The sequence below is a fragment of the Cibotium barometz genome, chromosome 54 (genome assembly GCF_041138505.1).
Source record: "Cibotium barometz isolate CiBa-2024 chromosome 54, ASM4113850v1, whole genome shotgun sequence".
NCBI lineage: Eukaryota > Viridiplantae > Streptophyta > Polypodiopsida > Cyatheales > Cibotiaceae > Cibotium > Cibotium barometz.
The window spans coordinates 17337278-17355677 of NC_141099.1; the positions used below are offsets into that span (position 1 = coordinate 17337278).

Sequence of the window (18400 nt, forward strand, 5' to 3'; positions counted from 1 at the left end):
TTAGCCAAACTAAGATCTTGCTGTTTCCAATTACTTCTAATTTCATAATGAAAAGGCAAATATTGGTTTAAAAAAACCTTGCTAGTTGCAAGCATTAAAGACCATACCCATACTATCATACCAACTAAACTTACTCTAATGTTATGTAGGTAGAGTTTTAGAAGACCAATAATATTCTGTTGCAAGCAATCAGCCGCGTATCATTGTTGAATCATAGTTTGATGTGGTGCGATTTTATCACCAAAACATGAAAACCCAAGCATTGATGACCTTTACTATCTTCAGAATATATTATAATAGCTTGGCAAATGTTAACATGCATTTACGGTGTCAAGCCAAATCACTCTATCCCGTTAACATTGAACATCAGAAGGAAAAAACATCAATGAAAAACAAAATGCACTTTGTTTCAATTAATGTCAAAATTACATTAGCACCACACATCCACACAAAAGCACAGCATTAATTTACAACCACCTCGTTACTCTTCCCTTAAGTGGTCTTTATCTAAAACACCCTTGAATTTACGTTCAAACATGACCAATCCCAGAAGCCACACGCACACGTGCACAAGCAAATCCACGCCCACCTCATGGCAAACCTCCAGTTTTTACTGAGTTGACAAATAGTAATCCGAATCAATCTATTACCTCAGGTCTGTTACATCCACAAACAATGATAATCATACAAACCATGTCCTCTTATGCTCTTTACCAACATGCATAGCAGAAAGGATATTATTTCCCCCAGAAGCATCCAAAACAAGGACAGAAAGGATATTATTTCCCCCAGAAGCATCCAAAACAAGGAGCTTCCTAATTATTTTGACCTAAGAGCTTAGACAAGAATCAATCATCTGCATAAATTACTAATCGTGTGGTTGGTTGGCTTCTGTTTTGGGTGGCACCCCATTCTCTTAGAATTTTAAAATAGGGATTCTCTCACATCGTACCCAATAGTAAGGGGTTCTCTCAAATATCACCCAGTAGTAAGGTACAAACACGACAGGACCTACAGAATCCTCAGATGCAGTGCCAAGACCATCTGAGGACATGTACAAGGTAGACATGGGGAGTTAAAAGACCATTGTGAGCCCTCATTTAGAAGGGAGAGGGTTGTTGAGTGAATTGGCACCGGGTAGCTTAGGTGCAGACCAAGCCTGGGTTAACCAGTGCCCAGAGGCAACACGCATATGAGTATGAGGAGGCCGGGTACCAGAAGGCAAAGGATGAAATGTCAGCTCTCAATGGAGCATACTTTAATACAGAACATCTTCAGTTCCACTTCAGGAACGTGTAGTTCACAACCGTCCTTTACTAAAACCACACTGTGATTATGGCTTGTGAACCATGTAATCTTTTCAAATCATGCATCTGAGATTTGGCATTCTGCCCACTTCAGTACCAGATACTTGAGTGGGGACTGTTCCACAAATGTTCAGAAGAACATAGATCCAACAAAATCCTGTTCCCTTCCTATAATTTACAGACAGCAGGACTATACAACGTAAGGCATTTTGCCCTGCAAATCATGAGAAGTTTTCCGAGGTGACCTTCGCAAGATCCAAAGAATAGACCGTTCTCTGTATGCAGAAGAGGTAAGATTGGTGGCCTCAGTCGGGCTCCCATCCTTAGGCACAGGTCCCACGCACACCGTCAGAAGGAGCTGCTCCACAAAGTATATGTTTTACCTGATTACGTAGGCTTTTACATGGTTTCAATTCAAGAAGAAAAACAATCAGATGAGCAGTCTCACCGCATCAAGACTCCAAAAGGCTCAAGTTAGCCACTAGCCCACCTTCTCTTGCGTGGTGGTCTCTCTTGCCTGGACTCATCCTTGTCCATCAATTGATGGTCTTCGTAATCCAGACTTTTTAACAGTTCTTTGTCTTCAACTGAGACCTTGAAACGCTCTTTCCGCTTCTCCAGCTTGGCAGCCATATTCGTTCGTGGCAATGCTGGATCATGTTGGTAATCTTCAGGAAGCTCTACATAGTCTTTGTCTTCTGTATCAGCATGTACTTCCTTGCTTTGTACTAAAGGATCTCCCTTCTCATCCGGCTTGGGGAACTTCCCATTGACCTGTTCTTCAAATACAGAGGCCTTTCCAGCCTTCTTACCTATTTCGGCCAGCTGTTGGTTCTCCTGGTCCGAATCAACATGCAATTTAGATGGATCGTGCCGTTGCTTTTCTCGGGACACTGAACTTTGCCTATGCTTTTCATTCTTTTTCACCTTGGCATGAGATGGAAACCTTTCAGAGGCATCAAATTCCAAATCCTTATGACTCATCCAGCGCTCTAGCTTTGACCGGCCTTTCTGCTGTTCATCATCTTCAGAAGACCCCTTTTCTGCAGCTTGGAAGTTTCTTGCCTTGTTAATGAATTTAGAGTCATTAAATTCTTCCTTGGTCTCCTCAGGATGGGCTCTAGTGACACTAGCCTGACTATCTCTAGTCCTTGATGTCAATGGATCTTCCAGTCGTTTTCTGATAGCCTGCCAAGCAAAAAAAATCACAATTAGAACTCTATTTCAACCAAATTTCAGGTGAGCACATGCATAAGCACCTCTCTCTCTCTCTCTCCGATTTGTCTCATAGGCCGAGTTCGGTCTTTTGGAAGACGTTAATAAAATCTTTCTTTCTTTCTTTCTTTCTCTCTCTCTCTCTCTCTCTCACACACACACACACATTCGCGTCTTTATTGCACTAGCAATTAAGAAATACTTTTCATCACAAATTGTATACACTACTTTTTTTGGTCTCTAGGCATTTTGGCCTTCGGCAAACGTTGTTAAATCTCTCTCTCTCTCTCTCTCTCTCTCTCTCTCTCTCTCTTTCTCTCTCTCTCTCTCTCTCTCTACTATGAGATGCAAGGGAGATACTGGTGTCTCTTTTGAGAGGGTTTTGGACCATTACGACATGTGATGGAGTTTGAGGATCAAAGGTGTTTGGGGCTTTTCTTATTGGAGCTTAGACGCCATCAAGAGGCTCTCCTACGAGCTAGGACAGCACACCAGGATCCACCGCACCAACGACCATGACAGATTTTTTCAGGGCCAGGACCACCCCGGCAGATACAACCAGGACTTCCACTACCCCCTCGACAAGCCAGACGTCCCATAGACGTCCTTCAAGAGGAGTCACCCTTGACAGAGCCATAGCACTTTGTCGAGCGAGACACCCACGCTTACCAGGACCTCGTCCACGGCCGCTTCATCACCGGTGGATTAGAGCCATCATCACCCGCCCTAGGAGACGTCTGCCCCGCCACTTTAGTTTCTCTATCTTATAGCACCCCATGAGAGAGATACTGAGATGAGCAGATTACACCAGTCTTATGCTAGTTGTAGATATTATACACTTTTGTTGTACCTCAGTAGGAGTATTTTCCTTTCATAGCTGTTTAGGACTGTTTTACGCCTTTTTTAGTCCTTTTTGTCTTACTTTTGATGAGACAACATCAGCTGTGTACTATGTTTTGGTCTCATAGGCCACTTTGGCCATTTGCAAACATTAAGATATCTTCCTTTCTTTCTTTCTCTCTCGGAGTTACCTCGGACCTGTGTGTGTATCCATCGTGTACATGTACCCCTGTTTACATATGCGTGTGAACATCCCTTATAAGTGTGTGAACACTCACTTATGTGACGAAGTGAGTATGTGTGTGTGAACCACCACTTATAGCCATTAGTGTGTTTGCATGTGATAAGCAGTGATGTCATGGGCATTTGCCATGTGTCATTACTTCAATGTGTGTTGTGTCAAAAGATGAGGCTCTAAAGCCTATAAAAGCATTGCATTCTTTGAAGCTTTCAACATATCAATAAACAAGATTATTGAGTCGTGCAACATATTCTCTCTAGAGCTTTAATCTCTCTCTCTCTCTATGTCTATTTTCATCCACCGTAGCTTTCTCATGTGTGAGACCCTAATCCTAGAGTCTTCATTGGTATCAGAGCTTGGTTAATGTCTTGTTTGGGAATCAAGGTCTTACCTGTGCATGTGAATGAATCAAGGTCTTACTTGTGCATGTGAACCACCTCTTAGAGGGGTCACTTATGTGTTTGTGTATGTGTGAGTGAACCACCTCTTAGAGGGGTCACAATAATATCTAGATATTTTTGTGAGAGTGATAAGTAGTGATGTCAAGAGGCAACCTTTGTAAACCTATAAAGTTCATTGAAAGAATCAATCAACCATCACATCATTTGAGTTGTGTACTTTCACTCCCTCTCTAGCTCTCTCTCTCTCTCTCTATCCCTGTCGACTGCTTCAACACCATAGCCATGGCTGCAGTCTATGAGCCTCCATAGCTACTAGCTATTTCCAAGATTTGGTATCAGAGCTTTAGGTACTTGAATGTGCCATCATCGCCATCTGCCTGACATTCCTACTGCTGGTCACCCACACGCCTCTACCCGACTGATGCGCATCATTGCTGCTGGCCATGTGTGCTCCCGTCTCTCTACAACCACCCAGTCAAGTGCTGCTTGACTGTTCGCTTGCGCCTCAGTATCAGCTCATTGCTGGTGCCTTGCTGCTCTCTGTACACACAACCTGCCTACTGTGTGCGCTGCTCCACAGGCCGCAATAGGCGTAGTCGCAGCACAGCAGGTTGACACCTGTGAGCCTCATGACAGCCAGCTACCATCTTCGAGCGCTCCTCTGCACCTAACATCAACAACGGAGCGCCCATGGCTATGAAAGCTGTCACCTGCAGCACTTCTCCCACTGGCCGCCTTCACACTACTGCTCCTGCCTGGCTCATAACCACAACAGCAAGCATCATCAGCAAATCAAAGGTCAATTTTAGGGATTCTGGAGTTTTCAAAAATCAGCAAAAATTAGGGTTTTGGGCTGTTTTTTTCATTAATTGAAAGTACATCTGTGACATTAGGCTCATGCTCTACGCTACTAAAGCTTCAAATTAAAAAAAGCCCCTTAGTTGAAAACCTCTCTCTCTGCCCCTTGTCTCCTACTCTATTTGGTCTATACATTGACGAGATCTCGGATTACATAGACAGACATGGAGGAACATTTGGCAGGAGTCCTGACCAGATCCTCTTGTATGCATATGATATTGTTCTTATTTCTGATTCACCAGAGGGGCTGCAGAGGCATTTGGATGCATTACAGGCCTTTTGTGAGGACCGAGACCTTACTGTGAACCTTGGAAAGACCAAGGTCATGATCTTTAACACCTCCTCACAGTGGATAAGTAGATCTGCAGTACAGTTTACATACAGTGGAGAGCCTGTGGAGGATGTTACCTCGTATGTATACCTTGGGATCACTTTTGCTGGACCTCAGTTCTCGATGCCGAAGGCGGCCGACGCTAGATTGATGAGGGGATATGCAACCCTTGGCTCGCTAGAGAGGCAATGCTCACAGATACAGTTTCAAGAGCCGAGGACGAAGCTTTGGTTATTTGATACTCTAGTTACACCTGCACTACTGTATGGTGCCCCCATCTGGGGTCCTAGCTTATATCATAGGAGGAGACAGAGGAGAGATCCGCGGCCGAGATAGATACAGAGGAGGTATATGATGGGTGGAAGCCGATGGAGAGGCCCCTAGTGGCGATGATCTCACGCATGATTAGGAGTAAACCATCAGTGCCACATGAGATTGTGTGGGCAGAGATGGGGGCTGCACCGATAGTGACAGAGGCTCTATTCCAGACAGTGACATACTGGCATAGGCTATGGGAGCTTCCACTTGATAGATACCCCCCGTCTAGCCCTGGAGTCCTCCAGACAGTTTACACTTGAGGGAGATATAGAGTGCTGGTATGCTTAGGTAGGCACTTGGTTTGGCATGCACGGTATGCAGATGGAGGCACTCCCCCCGAGGCCCCGTCATTTGCTCTCAGCCGCACAAAGCGGAACAGGGTTATCAGGAAGGACATTGTCAGACTAGATACTCAGAGGACATGGAGTTCACCGAGTCGTCCACTGGGAACAAAGATGGCCTTCTACAGAGATCACGTCCTATGCCTGACAGAGGATGGGTTCATCATCCGTCCATGCTACATGGACATACACCTATCCTTTGGGGTGAGATGTGCGATCGACTAGATCCGCACCTCGTCCCACCAGTTAAGAGTGCCAGATATGGGCCTAGGGCGGCCGCACCAGAGGACAGGATATGCCAGCTCTGTCACACAGAGCTCGAGACAGAGGACCATTACATATGCTGATGTCCCGTGTACTATGAGATTCGGGGGAGGTTCCACTGCCTCTTCCGAGCTGGGTTGTTCGAACCACTTTCCACGATCATGGACTTCCGGATCAGAGATGCCTGGGACTTTTTCTTCTAGAGCTCCGTAGACATAGGGAGTCCTTAGTGAGATTCAGATCAGCTGTACTTGCTCGAGGACCATCACAGAGAGCTCTCACTGACTTCTTCCATACCAGCACTCTGAGGGCCAATCCACCCACCATACTACCCAGACCACAGGCTAGGGTAGGAGCTCGGCCGAGAGGTGTGACACTCGAGAGAGCCATTGAGTTATGCAGAGCTTGACGCCCCAGACCCCATGGCCCTCGCCCACGGCCACGCCACCACAGGAAGATCCGGGCCATCATCTCCCATCATCGCAGGACCTTCTCGCGCCAGCTTAGTTTTACCACCTTGAGCACCATGTCATAGCGGCCCATGAGGGATGTATTAGGGTGATATGAGAGCTCTCTGCTCATGTACCTAGATCAGATTTTAAAGTTCTAGATTTTTGTTATCTTTCTTTATTACTATTTTGTACCCAGGATTATGTACCTCATGGATATGATGCAACCTTATGGTCTCATAGGTCATTTTGGCCTTTTGAAGACGTTAATACAACTCTCTCTCTCTCGACACGCAGATTTAGAGGCATAACTCTAGGGGACACGATTTGTCAGATTTGTCGGACAGAGCCAGAGACGGAGGAGCACAACATCTGTTGTTGCACAGCATACTATGAGATTCGAGGGCGCTACCATTGCCTTTTCAGAGAGGGATTTGGACCACTGGCTAGAGTCATGGACTATTGTGATCAGAGATGCTTGGGTTTTTATCTCCTAGAGATCCGCAGGCTCAGAGAGTCCATTATCAGGACCAGACGCCCGACTGGCAGGGAGTCCACACAGAGACAGATTACTGACTTCTTTAGAGGGACTACCCGAGAGGACACCAACAGCCCAGCAGTAGGCACCCTGTGGGACTCTAGTTGAGAGAGCTATCCAGTTGGGCAGATCCAGACACCTGAGGGTTCGCGGATCCTCACATCGGAGACGGTGCCTACACCGGAGGATTCAGAGCATCATTGCAAGGCATCGGGCTCGTCCGATCAGGCATCTCATTATAGCAGATATCCAGGCCATCCGGCAGAGACCCATGCTAGAGCTCCTAGGATGATTACCACTCCACCATATACTGTTGTACTCACTGTCACTTTTGTACTCCCCCATATTCATGTATTCATGTATCCATGTATCCACGTACTCATGTACCCTATTTTGACTAGTAGCAGTAGCTTCCCACTCTCCCTAGTTGCTGCTTTCGGATGCTCCCTACTGATGTATTGTAGGGTTACATACTTACCTTCAGTTCTTTCTTTTCTTTTCCAGACTGTATCAGATGTCACATGGGTGTAACTTTGGTCTCATAGGTCACTGTGGCCTTTTGAAAACATTAATATAACATTTCATTTCATTTTTTTCTCCCCCTCTTACTTTGTCTATCACTTTATCTCTGTGCACCAACTTGTCATGGGTTGAACTTCCATCTCTCTCTTTGCACATGCTCCATCCTGGCACCATGAATGCCATACATGGTATCAGAGCCACCTTAGCTATGCGCCACACACCTTCAGTGCTGCATTTTTTTCTGAAATGTGTGTTTTTCATCAGAGCTTGTGCCATCATCACTGTCAATGCTGCATTTTTTTTTCTGAACTGTGCGTTTCTCATCAGAGCTGCCGCCACATCAATAGCTGCGTTAAACCATCTCTGATGTTGCCCTGCTGTCTGCCGCATCTGCGCAGCCCGCCAACGTCATCAACAACCTATGCATCGCCATGGCCAGCACAAAACACTGGCTGATCCTAATCTTTTAGCTCAGCTCAATAGACTGAGACAATAGTTGAGCCACTTAGCTTTGGAAAGATCTTTAATTACGGTTGTGACAGGGAGCTCAAGATCTAACAACATTTGGGCCTTTTCCAGAATCAAGCCTCCTACATCAAATTGGAGCTTCTGCAGTGACATGGAAGGTCTAAGCATTTGCATTAGGGCATCATTGCCTTCCACAAACAAAATCTGCATTGGCACCGGCATGGTGGCATGGAAACATTGCTGAGAGAGAGACTACTCTTCACCGACGTGTGTTGGAGGATAAGTTTTTTAGCTTACAAAATTATTTTTTTCCTATTATGTTTTGAGTCATGCTTCTTTGTTCACCAAGATCTGAATTAAATATTTGAGTCATGGTTCTCTGCCCGGGAAGTCCCCCAAGATTTGAGTTAAATATTTTGTGCGTGTGTTTTCTTATTGTGGTACTCCATCTTCCCCCCTTAACCCCGCTTAGAGCAAGGGGCGGGGGTTGTCTTGATAGAAAGATGTGGGCATCTAGTGGTGAAGCTCTTATATCAAGCTCCACATAAGAGTTGTGGTGTTACCTGTGGAGGATGTTACCTCGTATGTATACCTTGGGATCACTTTTGCTGGACCTCAGTTCTCGATGCAGAAGGCAGCCGAAACTAGATTGATGAGGGGATATGCAGCCCTTGGCTTGCTAGAGAGGCAATGCTCACAAATACAGTTTTAGGAGCCGAGGATGAAGCTTTGGCTATTTGATACTCTAGTTACACCTGCACTACTGTATGGTGCCCCCATCTGGGGTCCTAGCTTATACCACACGAGGAGACAGAGGAAAGAGCCGGCCGAGATAGATACAGAGGAGGTATATGATGGGTGGAAGCCAACGGAGAGGCCCCTAGTGGCGATGATCTCATGCATGATTAGGAGTACGCCATCAGTGCCACATGAAATTGTGCGGGTAGAGATGGGGGCTGCACCGATAGTGACAGAGGCTCTATTCCAGACAGTGACCTACTGGCACAGGCTATGGGAGCTTACATTTGATAGATACCCCTAGCTAGCCCTAGAGTCCTCGAGACAGTTGACACTTGAGGGAGATACAGAGTGCTGGTATGCACAGGTAGGCACTTGGTTTGGCATGCACGGCATGCAGATGGAGGCCCTCCCCCCGTTCCAGTACAACATAGAGGCCATGTCATTTGCTCTCAGCCACACAGAGCGAAATAGGGTTATCATAAAGGACATTGTGAGACTGGATGCTCAGAGGACATGGAGTTCACCTAGTCGTCCACTAGGGACAAAGATGGCCTTCTATAGAGATCACCTCCTATGCCTGACAGAGGATGTGTTCATCATCCGCCCACGCTACATGGACACACACCTATCCTTTGGGGTGAGATGTGCGATCAGCCAGATCCGCACCTCGTCCCACCAGTTGAGAGTGGAGACTGCCAGATATGGGCCTAGGGCGGCCGCACCAGAGGAAAGGATATGCCAACTCTCTCACACAGAGCCCGAGACAGAGGATCATTACATATGCCAAAGCCTATGAGATTCGAGGGAGGTTCCACTGTCTCTTCCGAGCTGGGTTCGGACCACTTTCTAGGATCATGGACTTCCCGAACCAAAGATGCTTGGCACTTTTTCTTCTAGAGCTCCGTAGACTCAGTGGGAGCTTCCACTTGATAGATACCCCCAGCTAGCCTTGGAGTCCTCGAGACAGTTGACACTTGAGGGAGATACAGAGTGCTGGTATGCACAGGTAGGCACTTGGTTTGGCATGCACGGTATGCAGATGGAGGCACTCCCCCCCTTCCAGTACAACATAGAGGCCTCATCATTTGCTCTCAGCTGCACAGAGCGGAACAGGGTTATCAGGAAGGACATTGTCAGACTGGATACTCAGAGGACATGGAGTTCACCTAGTCGTCCACTGGGGACAAAGATGGTCTTCTACAGAGATCACCTCCTATGCCTGACAGAGGATGGGTTCATCATCCGTCCACGCTACATGGACATACACCTATCCTTTGGGGGAGATGTGCGATCGGCCAGATCCGCACCTTGTCCCACTAGCTGAGAGTGGAGACTACCAGATATGGGCCTAGGGCGGCCGCACCAGAGGACAAGATATGCCAGCTCTGTCACACAGAGCCCGAGACAGAGGACCATTACATATGCCGATGCCCCGTGTACTATGAGATTCGAGGGAGGTTCCACTGCCTCTTCCGACCTGGGTTAGGACCACTTTCCACGATCATGGACTTCCCAGATCAGAGATGCCTAGGACTTTTTCTTCTAGAGCTCCGTAGACACAGGGAGTCCTTAGTGAGATCCAGATTAGCTGTACTTGCTCGAGGACTAGCACAGAGAGCTCTCACTGACTTCTTCCATACCCAGCACTCCGAGGGCCGATCCACCCATCATACCCAGACCACAGGCTAGTGTAGGAGCTCGGCCGAGAGGTGTGACACTCGAGAGAGCCACTGAGTTATGCAGAGCTCGACGCCCCAGACCCCATGGCCCTCGCCCACGGCCACGCCACCACAGGAAGATCCGGGCCATCATCTCCCATCATCGCACGACCTTCTCGCGCCAGCTTAGTTTTACCACCTTGAGCACCATGTCATAGCGGCCCATGAGGGATGTATTAGGGTGATATGAGAGCTCTCTGCTCATGTACCTAGATCAGATTTTAAAGTTCTAGATTTTTGTTATCTTTCTTTATTACTATTTTGTACCCAAGATTATGTACCTCATGGATATGATGTAACCTTTTGGTCTCATAGGTCATTTTGGCCTTTTGAAGACCTTAATACAACTTTCTCTTTCTTTCTTTCTTTCTTCCGCACATGCTCATATGTGCTTGAAATATAACTCTTGAGTCGTCTTGACATTTCTCCATTTTCTTGATTGCTTTTTGTGCATATGCCATAGATGCCGCGTGTACCGAGTTCCGTATGGACAAAGCACACCATCATTCAAGGCACACCCAACACCCCAAGTGTCAGTCGCTCAACCACGAGCGTGTGGAAGTGCAAATATTGTGGAGGAATATTTACTAGCACACCCACTCGTGTTATTTATCATGTTGACCAAGGTACGGTAGGTGGCATTGGACCATGTGCAAATGCACCACAGGAGGTGTTTAATGAGATTTGGCGGGAAAACCCACGCATCTTCCTCGGATCACAGCTTGGTAGGGCTGGTAGAGTCATCACATTGAGGATGAGCAACTAGATACACTTGCGCATATGGGCCCATCAGCTATTGGTAGGCTAGTATGTTCATATGTGGGTGGATAGATGTCACAGTCAGGCTCAATGGAAGGGCCATCCACACGTTCAGGTGTAGATCCTAGCCGAAAGAGGCCTAGAGTAGATGATGGACAGTCTCATGTGGAGGATATTGCATGTGGTAGTGCAGGACGACACCATCAGGCCACTCTACGTGGTACATTGAACCAATCCTCGTGGGTAAAGGAGAGGTAGCGGAAGGCAAAGATAGAGATATCTCTTTCAATGTCCTTCGCACGTATGAGTGAAAGAGAATGATTAAAGCCATCTCCGATGTAGGTCCATGTGAGAACTAGTATGGATTAGACTACCAGAAGATGCATACAACCATGTTAGAGGATGAGAAACAACGCATAGAGAATGCACTAGAGCCAATAAGTGATTCTTGGAAGAAGCATGGTTGTAGTATCATTTCAGATGGATGGAGTGATGTGCGAAGAAGACATATCATCAACATCTTTGTTTCTAGTTGCATGGGCACAGATTTATTGCGTGCCGTGGATGTAGGCAAGACAGGGGAGATGATCACTGCAGCATTCATCTTCCAGCACATCAAGCAGGCTATTACCGATATTGGCCCAGAGAATGTGGTGCAAGTCATTACGGACAATGCGTCCAACTGCAAGAGCATGGGAGAGATGATTGAGGCAGAGTTCCCATCCATTGTGTGCACTTGGGCCTCATGATGGAGGACATGGGAAAGCTTTGATGAGTGAAGCCGATCGCGGATGAGGCCGTACGCATCACTACCTTCCTTAGGAAGAAACACCACGCATTATCTATCTTCCGATCCCACTCACACTTGGACATGGTGTGACCATCCAAGACCCGATTTGCCTATATGTATCTTGTGCTTAGCAAGCTACATGAGGTACAGGATGCACTTCAAGCCTCAATGGTATCACCGGCATGGAGGGAGATGCGTGATTCGACCAACGAGTCCACTCGATACATCCAACGCAAAGTGTTGGATGAATCCTTTTGGTTTGATATTGAGGGCTTAGCAAAGCTCCTCAAACCCATGTATATCTTCTTCCGATTCAGGGACATGGAGGGCTCTACATTGGGATTCCTCTATCATCATTTTCATCATGAGAGAGATTGTGTCATTAGTCACCTCGCTGACTATCACTCCTACCAAGTATATCCAAGGACCAATATCTATTATGTAATATGGTTTATGGTACGTGCTGTTATTTTGGTTATATAATATACTTACTATTGGATATCTATTTTGGAATGTCAGACGTGGCGAGGTGATGGCCATTGTTGACTCACGATGGACTTTCATGCGTCGTCCCATTCATGGATTGCAGCACTACTCCATCCGATGTTCAACAAGGTCGAGCTCCAGACAGACACGCAACTCAATTTGCTCAAGGATGCTTACGTGTCTCAAGTCCTTAGCTATGATGACATGGTGACCTTCGATGAGGAGTTGGTCGTCTACTGCAATCGGGTGGGAGTTGCCTTTGGCAAGTTGAGTGCCTCAGTAGTTCAAGGGCAAGCGAAACCACTTACATGGTGGGACATCCATGGATACCATGCCCAAACTGTCCAAAAAGTGGCCTTTAGATTGCTATCTCAGGTTTGTAACTTTGAAGTTCTTAGTTTGTACAATGCAGACAATGTGTAATCTTGTCTTTTGACATTTGCCAGTGCTATTTGGCATGTGCAGAGTTGCTCTGCTGGTGCATGTGAACATAATTGGAGTGCATACTCTCTTGTGCAAACCAAGATCCGTAATCGCTCGAGTACTCAACAGTTAGAGAGGTCGGTGTTTTGTCGATCCAACCTCCGTCTTTTGCGCACACTCAAGACAACCACCGGTGTGTAGGAGGTAAATTACCTACCAACTTGAAATGTTTATTATTAAACTTCATTATGTGTAACCTCATGAGCATTGACTCATGAGTCCTAATGAATAGCATTGAGCATTGAGTATTGAGTATTGACTCTTGATATGTGTTATGCGCCATGTCACGTGTGGTAGGTGAATCCCTTTATCTTTGATAGGCTCCTCGTTCATACTAGTGATGCGGAGGCTCAGCTTCAAGAAGACCGGTTGCGAAACGAGGAGGAGATATACCGAGAGCTCCATAGAGAGCTTGAGAGCATAGATCGCAAGGTTACACGTGCTCGATCACGAGCTATGAGTATTGTAGATGCTGATGCTCATGGAGATTCTACTAGTAGTCCAAGTGGTAGGGGCCGTCGTGGTGGGCGTGGCTGTGCTCAAATAGCTCAGTAGCGTGAGTCTCTTGCACATGATGATGATGATGATGGTCCCCTAGATGAGTGGCCCATAGATACGAGTGCCATTTCTACAGTGCCGGTGGTTAGAGAGCCTGACTATGACTCGGATGACATGTTGACGGATAGAGATATTTCTTCAGAGTCATCATCTAGTTTAGATGAGTAGCTAGTTGCTATTATAGTTTATAGTTACTACTTTTTTTTTTGTGACTAGTCTAGACTTTGCTTTGTTTGTTAGCCTCTAGGAATCAGAATTGAGATCATATTCTCTGTAGTATCATGTATGACATATGTCTACAGTCTTATGATTTCGAATTTATCCATGATCCATCTCACTTTCATCTATGTTTATTGTTTAATTATTTTATTTGATATTTGCATTTGCTATTGTCACTTGTGACTTGTAAGTTGTAAGTTGTAAGTTGTGTAAAATTGAAATTAAAGGTTGTATAGTATTAGTAAGCGCTTTAATTTTCATTGATGAATCTTCCAACTAGATATTTCAAAATTTTATGAGTAAACTATCAATTTTGTATACATATATATCGGGGGCAGCGTTCACTATATTTAGAATCTTTTCAACACGTTTTCTAAACGTACTAAACGTATCATTCACTACGTTTGGAACCACCTTAAGAGGGCAAGTTATCTCCATAGACACATGTCCCATGCCATGAGGATCACCATTGGTCAGCTGAAGGTGTGGTCATATTGCTTTCGAATTGAGATGGGGAGAGCAGAGGGCATCCTAGGGATGGGGACGAACAATTATGCACGCTATGTAGCAACACCGAGGAGATAATGACACAGAAACATTACATACTTAGATGCCCAGTCTACTATGAGTTACGTGGACGCTACCATTCTCTCGTTAGGGAGGGGTTCAGGCTCTTGTCACATACGATGCATTTCAAAAATTAGAGATGTCTGGAATATACCTACTAGGGTTGAGGCACCACAGAGATGGACTATTGAGGCAGCAACGAGAGAGGCAAGATAACGCACAAACATCTATCACTGACTTTTTTGACCCCTCACTGACAAACCACGGCTGACTCTTAGCCCACACGAGATCTGAGGCAGATGGACAAGGACATGTCTTATTCATAGATCACATGTAACATCTTCGTCGTCTTATAGACCCTTCAAGTCTTCCATAGATGTTAATAACATCCTTCTTTCTTTATTTCTCTCTTTTGGTTCTTCTATGGCCCAGTATATCCATGGTACCATCGTATTACCTATGGTCTCACAGACCCTTGGGGTCTTCCATGTTAAATAGAGAGCCCTTTGTAGCCCCTACTAGCCTACATGTTCAACAGAGCCCTTTGTGAAGGATTTCCACCCTCTTGGTCCACCAACACCATCACCCCAATCCTCAAAGCCGGAGATCCACTTGATCCTAATAATTACATGACGATCATGATTGGCCACACATAGACCAAACTCTATGGATCACTGCTAGAGGCAGAGCTCAGTTCATTTGCAGAGAGCCAAGGATGCAGAGCCTCAGGACAAGCTGGCTTCCGGAGGACCTACTCTACCTTGACCACATCTTCACCCTCCGTGCCATCATTGAGGAGGGTGGAGCACGCCATCAAAGGATTTACTACTGCTTTGTTCATTTCCACAAAGCTTTTGATATTGTACCCCGAGCCTGCCTCGTATACCATCTACAGAAGATAGGAGTCTCATCTGACATGGTTTGGAGCATCATCCCCCTCTATGAGTCCTTCACCGGACAAGTGAAAGCCCCACGAGATTTCCAGCACTATTGGGGTGAAACAAGACTGCCCTCTATCACCCACTCTTTTCGGCCTCTACATTGATGAGATCTCGAGCTTCATTGACAGATTAGGCAAGGCTGGTCCCACACTGGCAAGCATATTGATCCCCATATTACTTTGTGCAAATGACATCATCCTCCTCTCAAATTCAGCCGAGGGGCTTTAGAGACAGTTGGATGCCTAACAGGACTTTTGCACTCAACGGGACCTCTCTGTTAACCTTGGTAAAACCAAGGTAATGGTCTTCAATACCTCTCGCCCTTTCACATCCAGATTGAGCTTCACATATAGAGGGGATCTTGTGGAGATTATCTCGTCCTATGTCTAACTTAGGGTCACTTTCATGGCCCACGCTTCACCATGCTTCTTGCAACACATGCCAGAGTGACATGGGGATATGCAGCCTTGAGGTTACTTGAGCGGCAGTGCTTCCAGGCGCATTTTCAGGAGCCCAAGACGAAGAGAGAGAGAGAGACCCCTTGGCTGTTAGCCCTTTGGTGCCTCCTTCAGCTCACCTCCTTCCAAGAGAGAGATAGAGTCGAACGTGCTGATCAGCCCTGGCGCCTCTGTGACCGCTTGCAATCCTTCTGGCTGCCCGACAGGCTGTAGAGAGTCTCCCGCCTTGTGCTCGTTGCTGGCTGAAGTCCATACGTGCCCATGCGGGCAACCACCTCGCGTAGAAAGCCTCCACCTAATACCCGCCTGATCAGCCTTGGCGCCTCGGTGACCGCTTGCAGTCCTTCTGGCTGCCCGACAGGCTGTAGAGAGTCTCCCGCCTTGTGCTCGTTGCTGGCTGAAGTCCATACGTGCTCATAGGGGCAACCACCTGGCGTAGAGAGCCTCCACCTAATACCCGCCTGACTACCCTGACTAGCTGCAGCCCACCTGGCGCCCGTTAGCTGACTGTAGCCCGCCTGTCTGTAGCCCATGCGCGCAGCAGCACCCTGTAGCCATGTGCGCAGCAGCCTATAGCCCATGCGCGTAGCAGCAGCACCTGCCGCCTGTAGCCCATGCGCAGCAGCGCCCTGCTGTAGCCTTTGCGCAGCAGCCTGTAGCCGCCTGGTCGCTCGCTTGGTAGCCATACGCACAGCAACACCCGACCCCACACAGCGACCACCTCAAGGGGAAGCACCCTGCTCCATGCGCCACCCTCCACCTTTATAAAGAGGCGATCGCTTTTCAAAAACGCCAAAAGCAATCAACAAAACGCATGCTTAAAAATATAATAATATTTTAAGCCTTCAAAGGTTTATTAAACTTTACAAATCTAAAAATCCTTTTTGTCCCCTTTCACACTTGGGCTGGCCACACTTATGAATTTCCTTTTCATATCCAACTTGATGCCGTCACACTGTCCATCCCGTGCCCATGCCCACCTGCTTGTTGTCCAGAGGGAAAAACATAGGGTCGTAACATACCCCCCTCTTGAAAAATAGCAAGCGTTCTCGATTGCACTCAATAACACAGCAAGCATCCAAAAGATTCCCCATATGACCAAAGTAATGCCCCTCTAGTGCATCTGGGTGATGAAACAATCATCCTGAACAATAAGGCCATACCGTCACATCGGAGTGACAAATAACTCTTGCTTGTTTCTTCAGAACCTGGAGAATAAGTCTAAAACCAAGTGGAAACATGTTAGCCAAAAACAAAACCATGCATCATTCTACATATGACAAACATATGCATGACACGTATATCCATCTGAGCCTCATCTGATACATCCACAAGCACCCAAAACCTGCTTGCACTCCACCCAAGTGGTAAGTACAAGTCCCTGATGAAGCATAGTAGATCACCACTGCTAAACATAGAAAGAAATTGCCTTCCGAACCCATGAAGCCTCCGCAAAGATACCACGGGTGACAAAGTGTCAAAAGCCATAGCCTTCAACCCATCTCTTGCACCATAACTCTTCAACTGCTTTGTTCCTGGCTGACTACTTCCTGTCCTTGGTGTCTTTTCTCCTGAGCTTCATCTTCAGCTTTTGCTCTTCACCTCACATAGGCAAAAGACTCACAATCCTGCACTGTCTCCTGTACTTCCTTTTCACTTTCGTCATGTAGAAGCTTTTGATGTGACAACCACGGGCTCACCTCTTGAGAAAGTTGACGATATCCCGACGATGGAACCATGAAACCGGCCTTCAGAAATCTGAGGGGCAGTGAAACAAACACTCGCACACAAAACACTTCATCACCCATGGGGACCTGGAAAAGGAAACAAACAGGGGAAGCTAGAGTACTCCTGCAAAAAGTACACGGACACCGATTGGTCCCAAATCGCAGTGGCGCCCCTTGCGGTATTTCTTTACTTGAACAAAATTTGAGTACATATTACAACTCGAAGAATCCTCTACCAATAGGATCCCTTATAGCTTTTCACCCAGGACTTTCCCAATAAGAACTCTCGCTATTACAGCAAAGCATTCCATAGAGAAGGCAAACCTGTACGACACCTCCCTGCTTGAAAAGGTTTTCTCCATGGCTATCATGGATCCCACAACCCTTTCCCAAACAGCAGTAGGGCTATACCAAACCACATGTCCTTCCTATAGTCACAGCTTGCATGTAACCTCGAGAAAACTATAACCTGTTCACATGAATCCAAAGACATGTTCTCCACATGAAACCAAAGACCTGTATCTGATAAACCAAAGACCTGTATCCCATAACCATAGGCCTGTTTCCTCGATACCAAAGTCTTGTTTCTTCTCGAAAGACCAATGTCCCGTTTCCATGACACATAAACCCACATATGCACCATCCAATCACGGTGCCAAAAACCTAGAGAGAGAAAGATAGAGGACGTGTCAAGCAATCCCTGAATACACATAAGTCCAAGATAAAGAGCAACACACATCTCTTCCAAGAACATCATCCTCTGCATCTTAACTTGATCCTCTGTATCCCAATCTCGTAAACAAAACCTGCTTGCAAAGAGAGAGAGAGAGAGAGAGAGAGAGAGAGAGAGAGAGAGGCCC

The 18400-nt window shown here is 46.5% G+C and overlaps 1 protein-coding gene across 7 annotated transcripts in view; it reads right to left on the reverse strand.

The window, feature by feature from the left end:
* Positions 1-1212: 1212 nt before the first annotated feature.
* LOC147607906 (uncharacterized) overlaps positions 1213-18400 on the reverse strand; it is a 95444-nt gene continuing 78256 nt past the window's right edge. For 2 of the 7 annotated variants that reach the window (XM_086789942.1, XM_086789943.1), the window contains 2 exons: positions 1798-2495; positions 1213-1703 (listed from right to left, as the gene is read on the reverse strand). In XM_086789942.1, coding sequence (XP_086646068.1) covers positions 1631-1703; positions 1798-2495 — 771 coding nt within the window. In that variant the 3' untranslated portion in view covers positions 1213-1630. Of the gene's footprint in view, positions 1704-1755; positions 2496-18400 lie in introns of those variants that run through there. The other 5 variants (XM_086789944.1, XM_086789945.1, XM_086789947.1 and 2 more) reach the window with 4 other exon arrangements.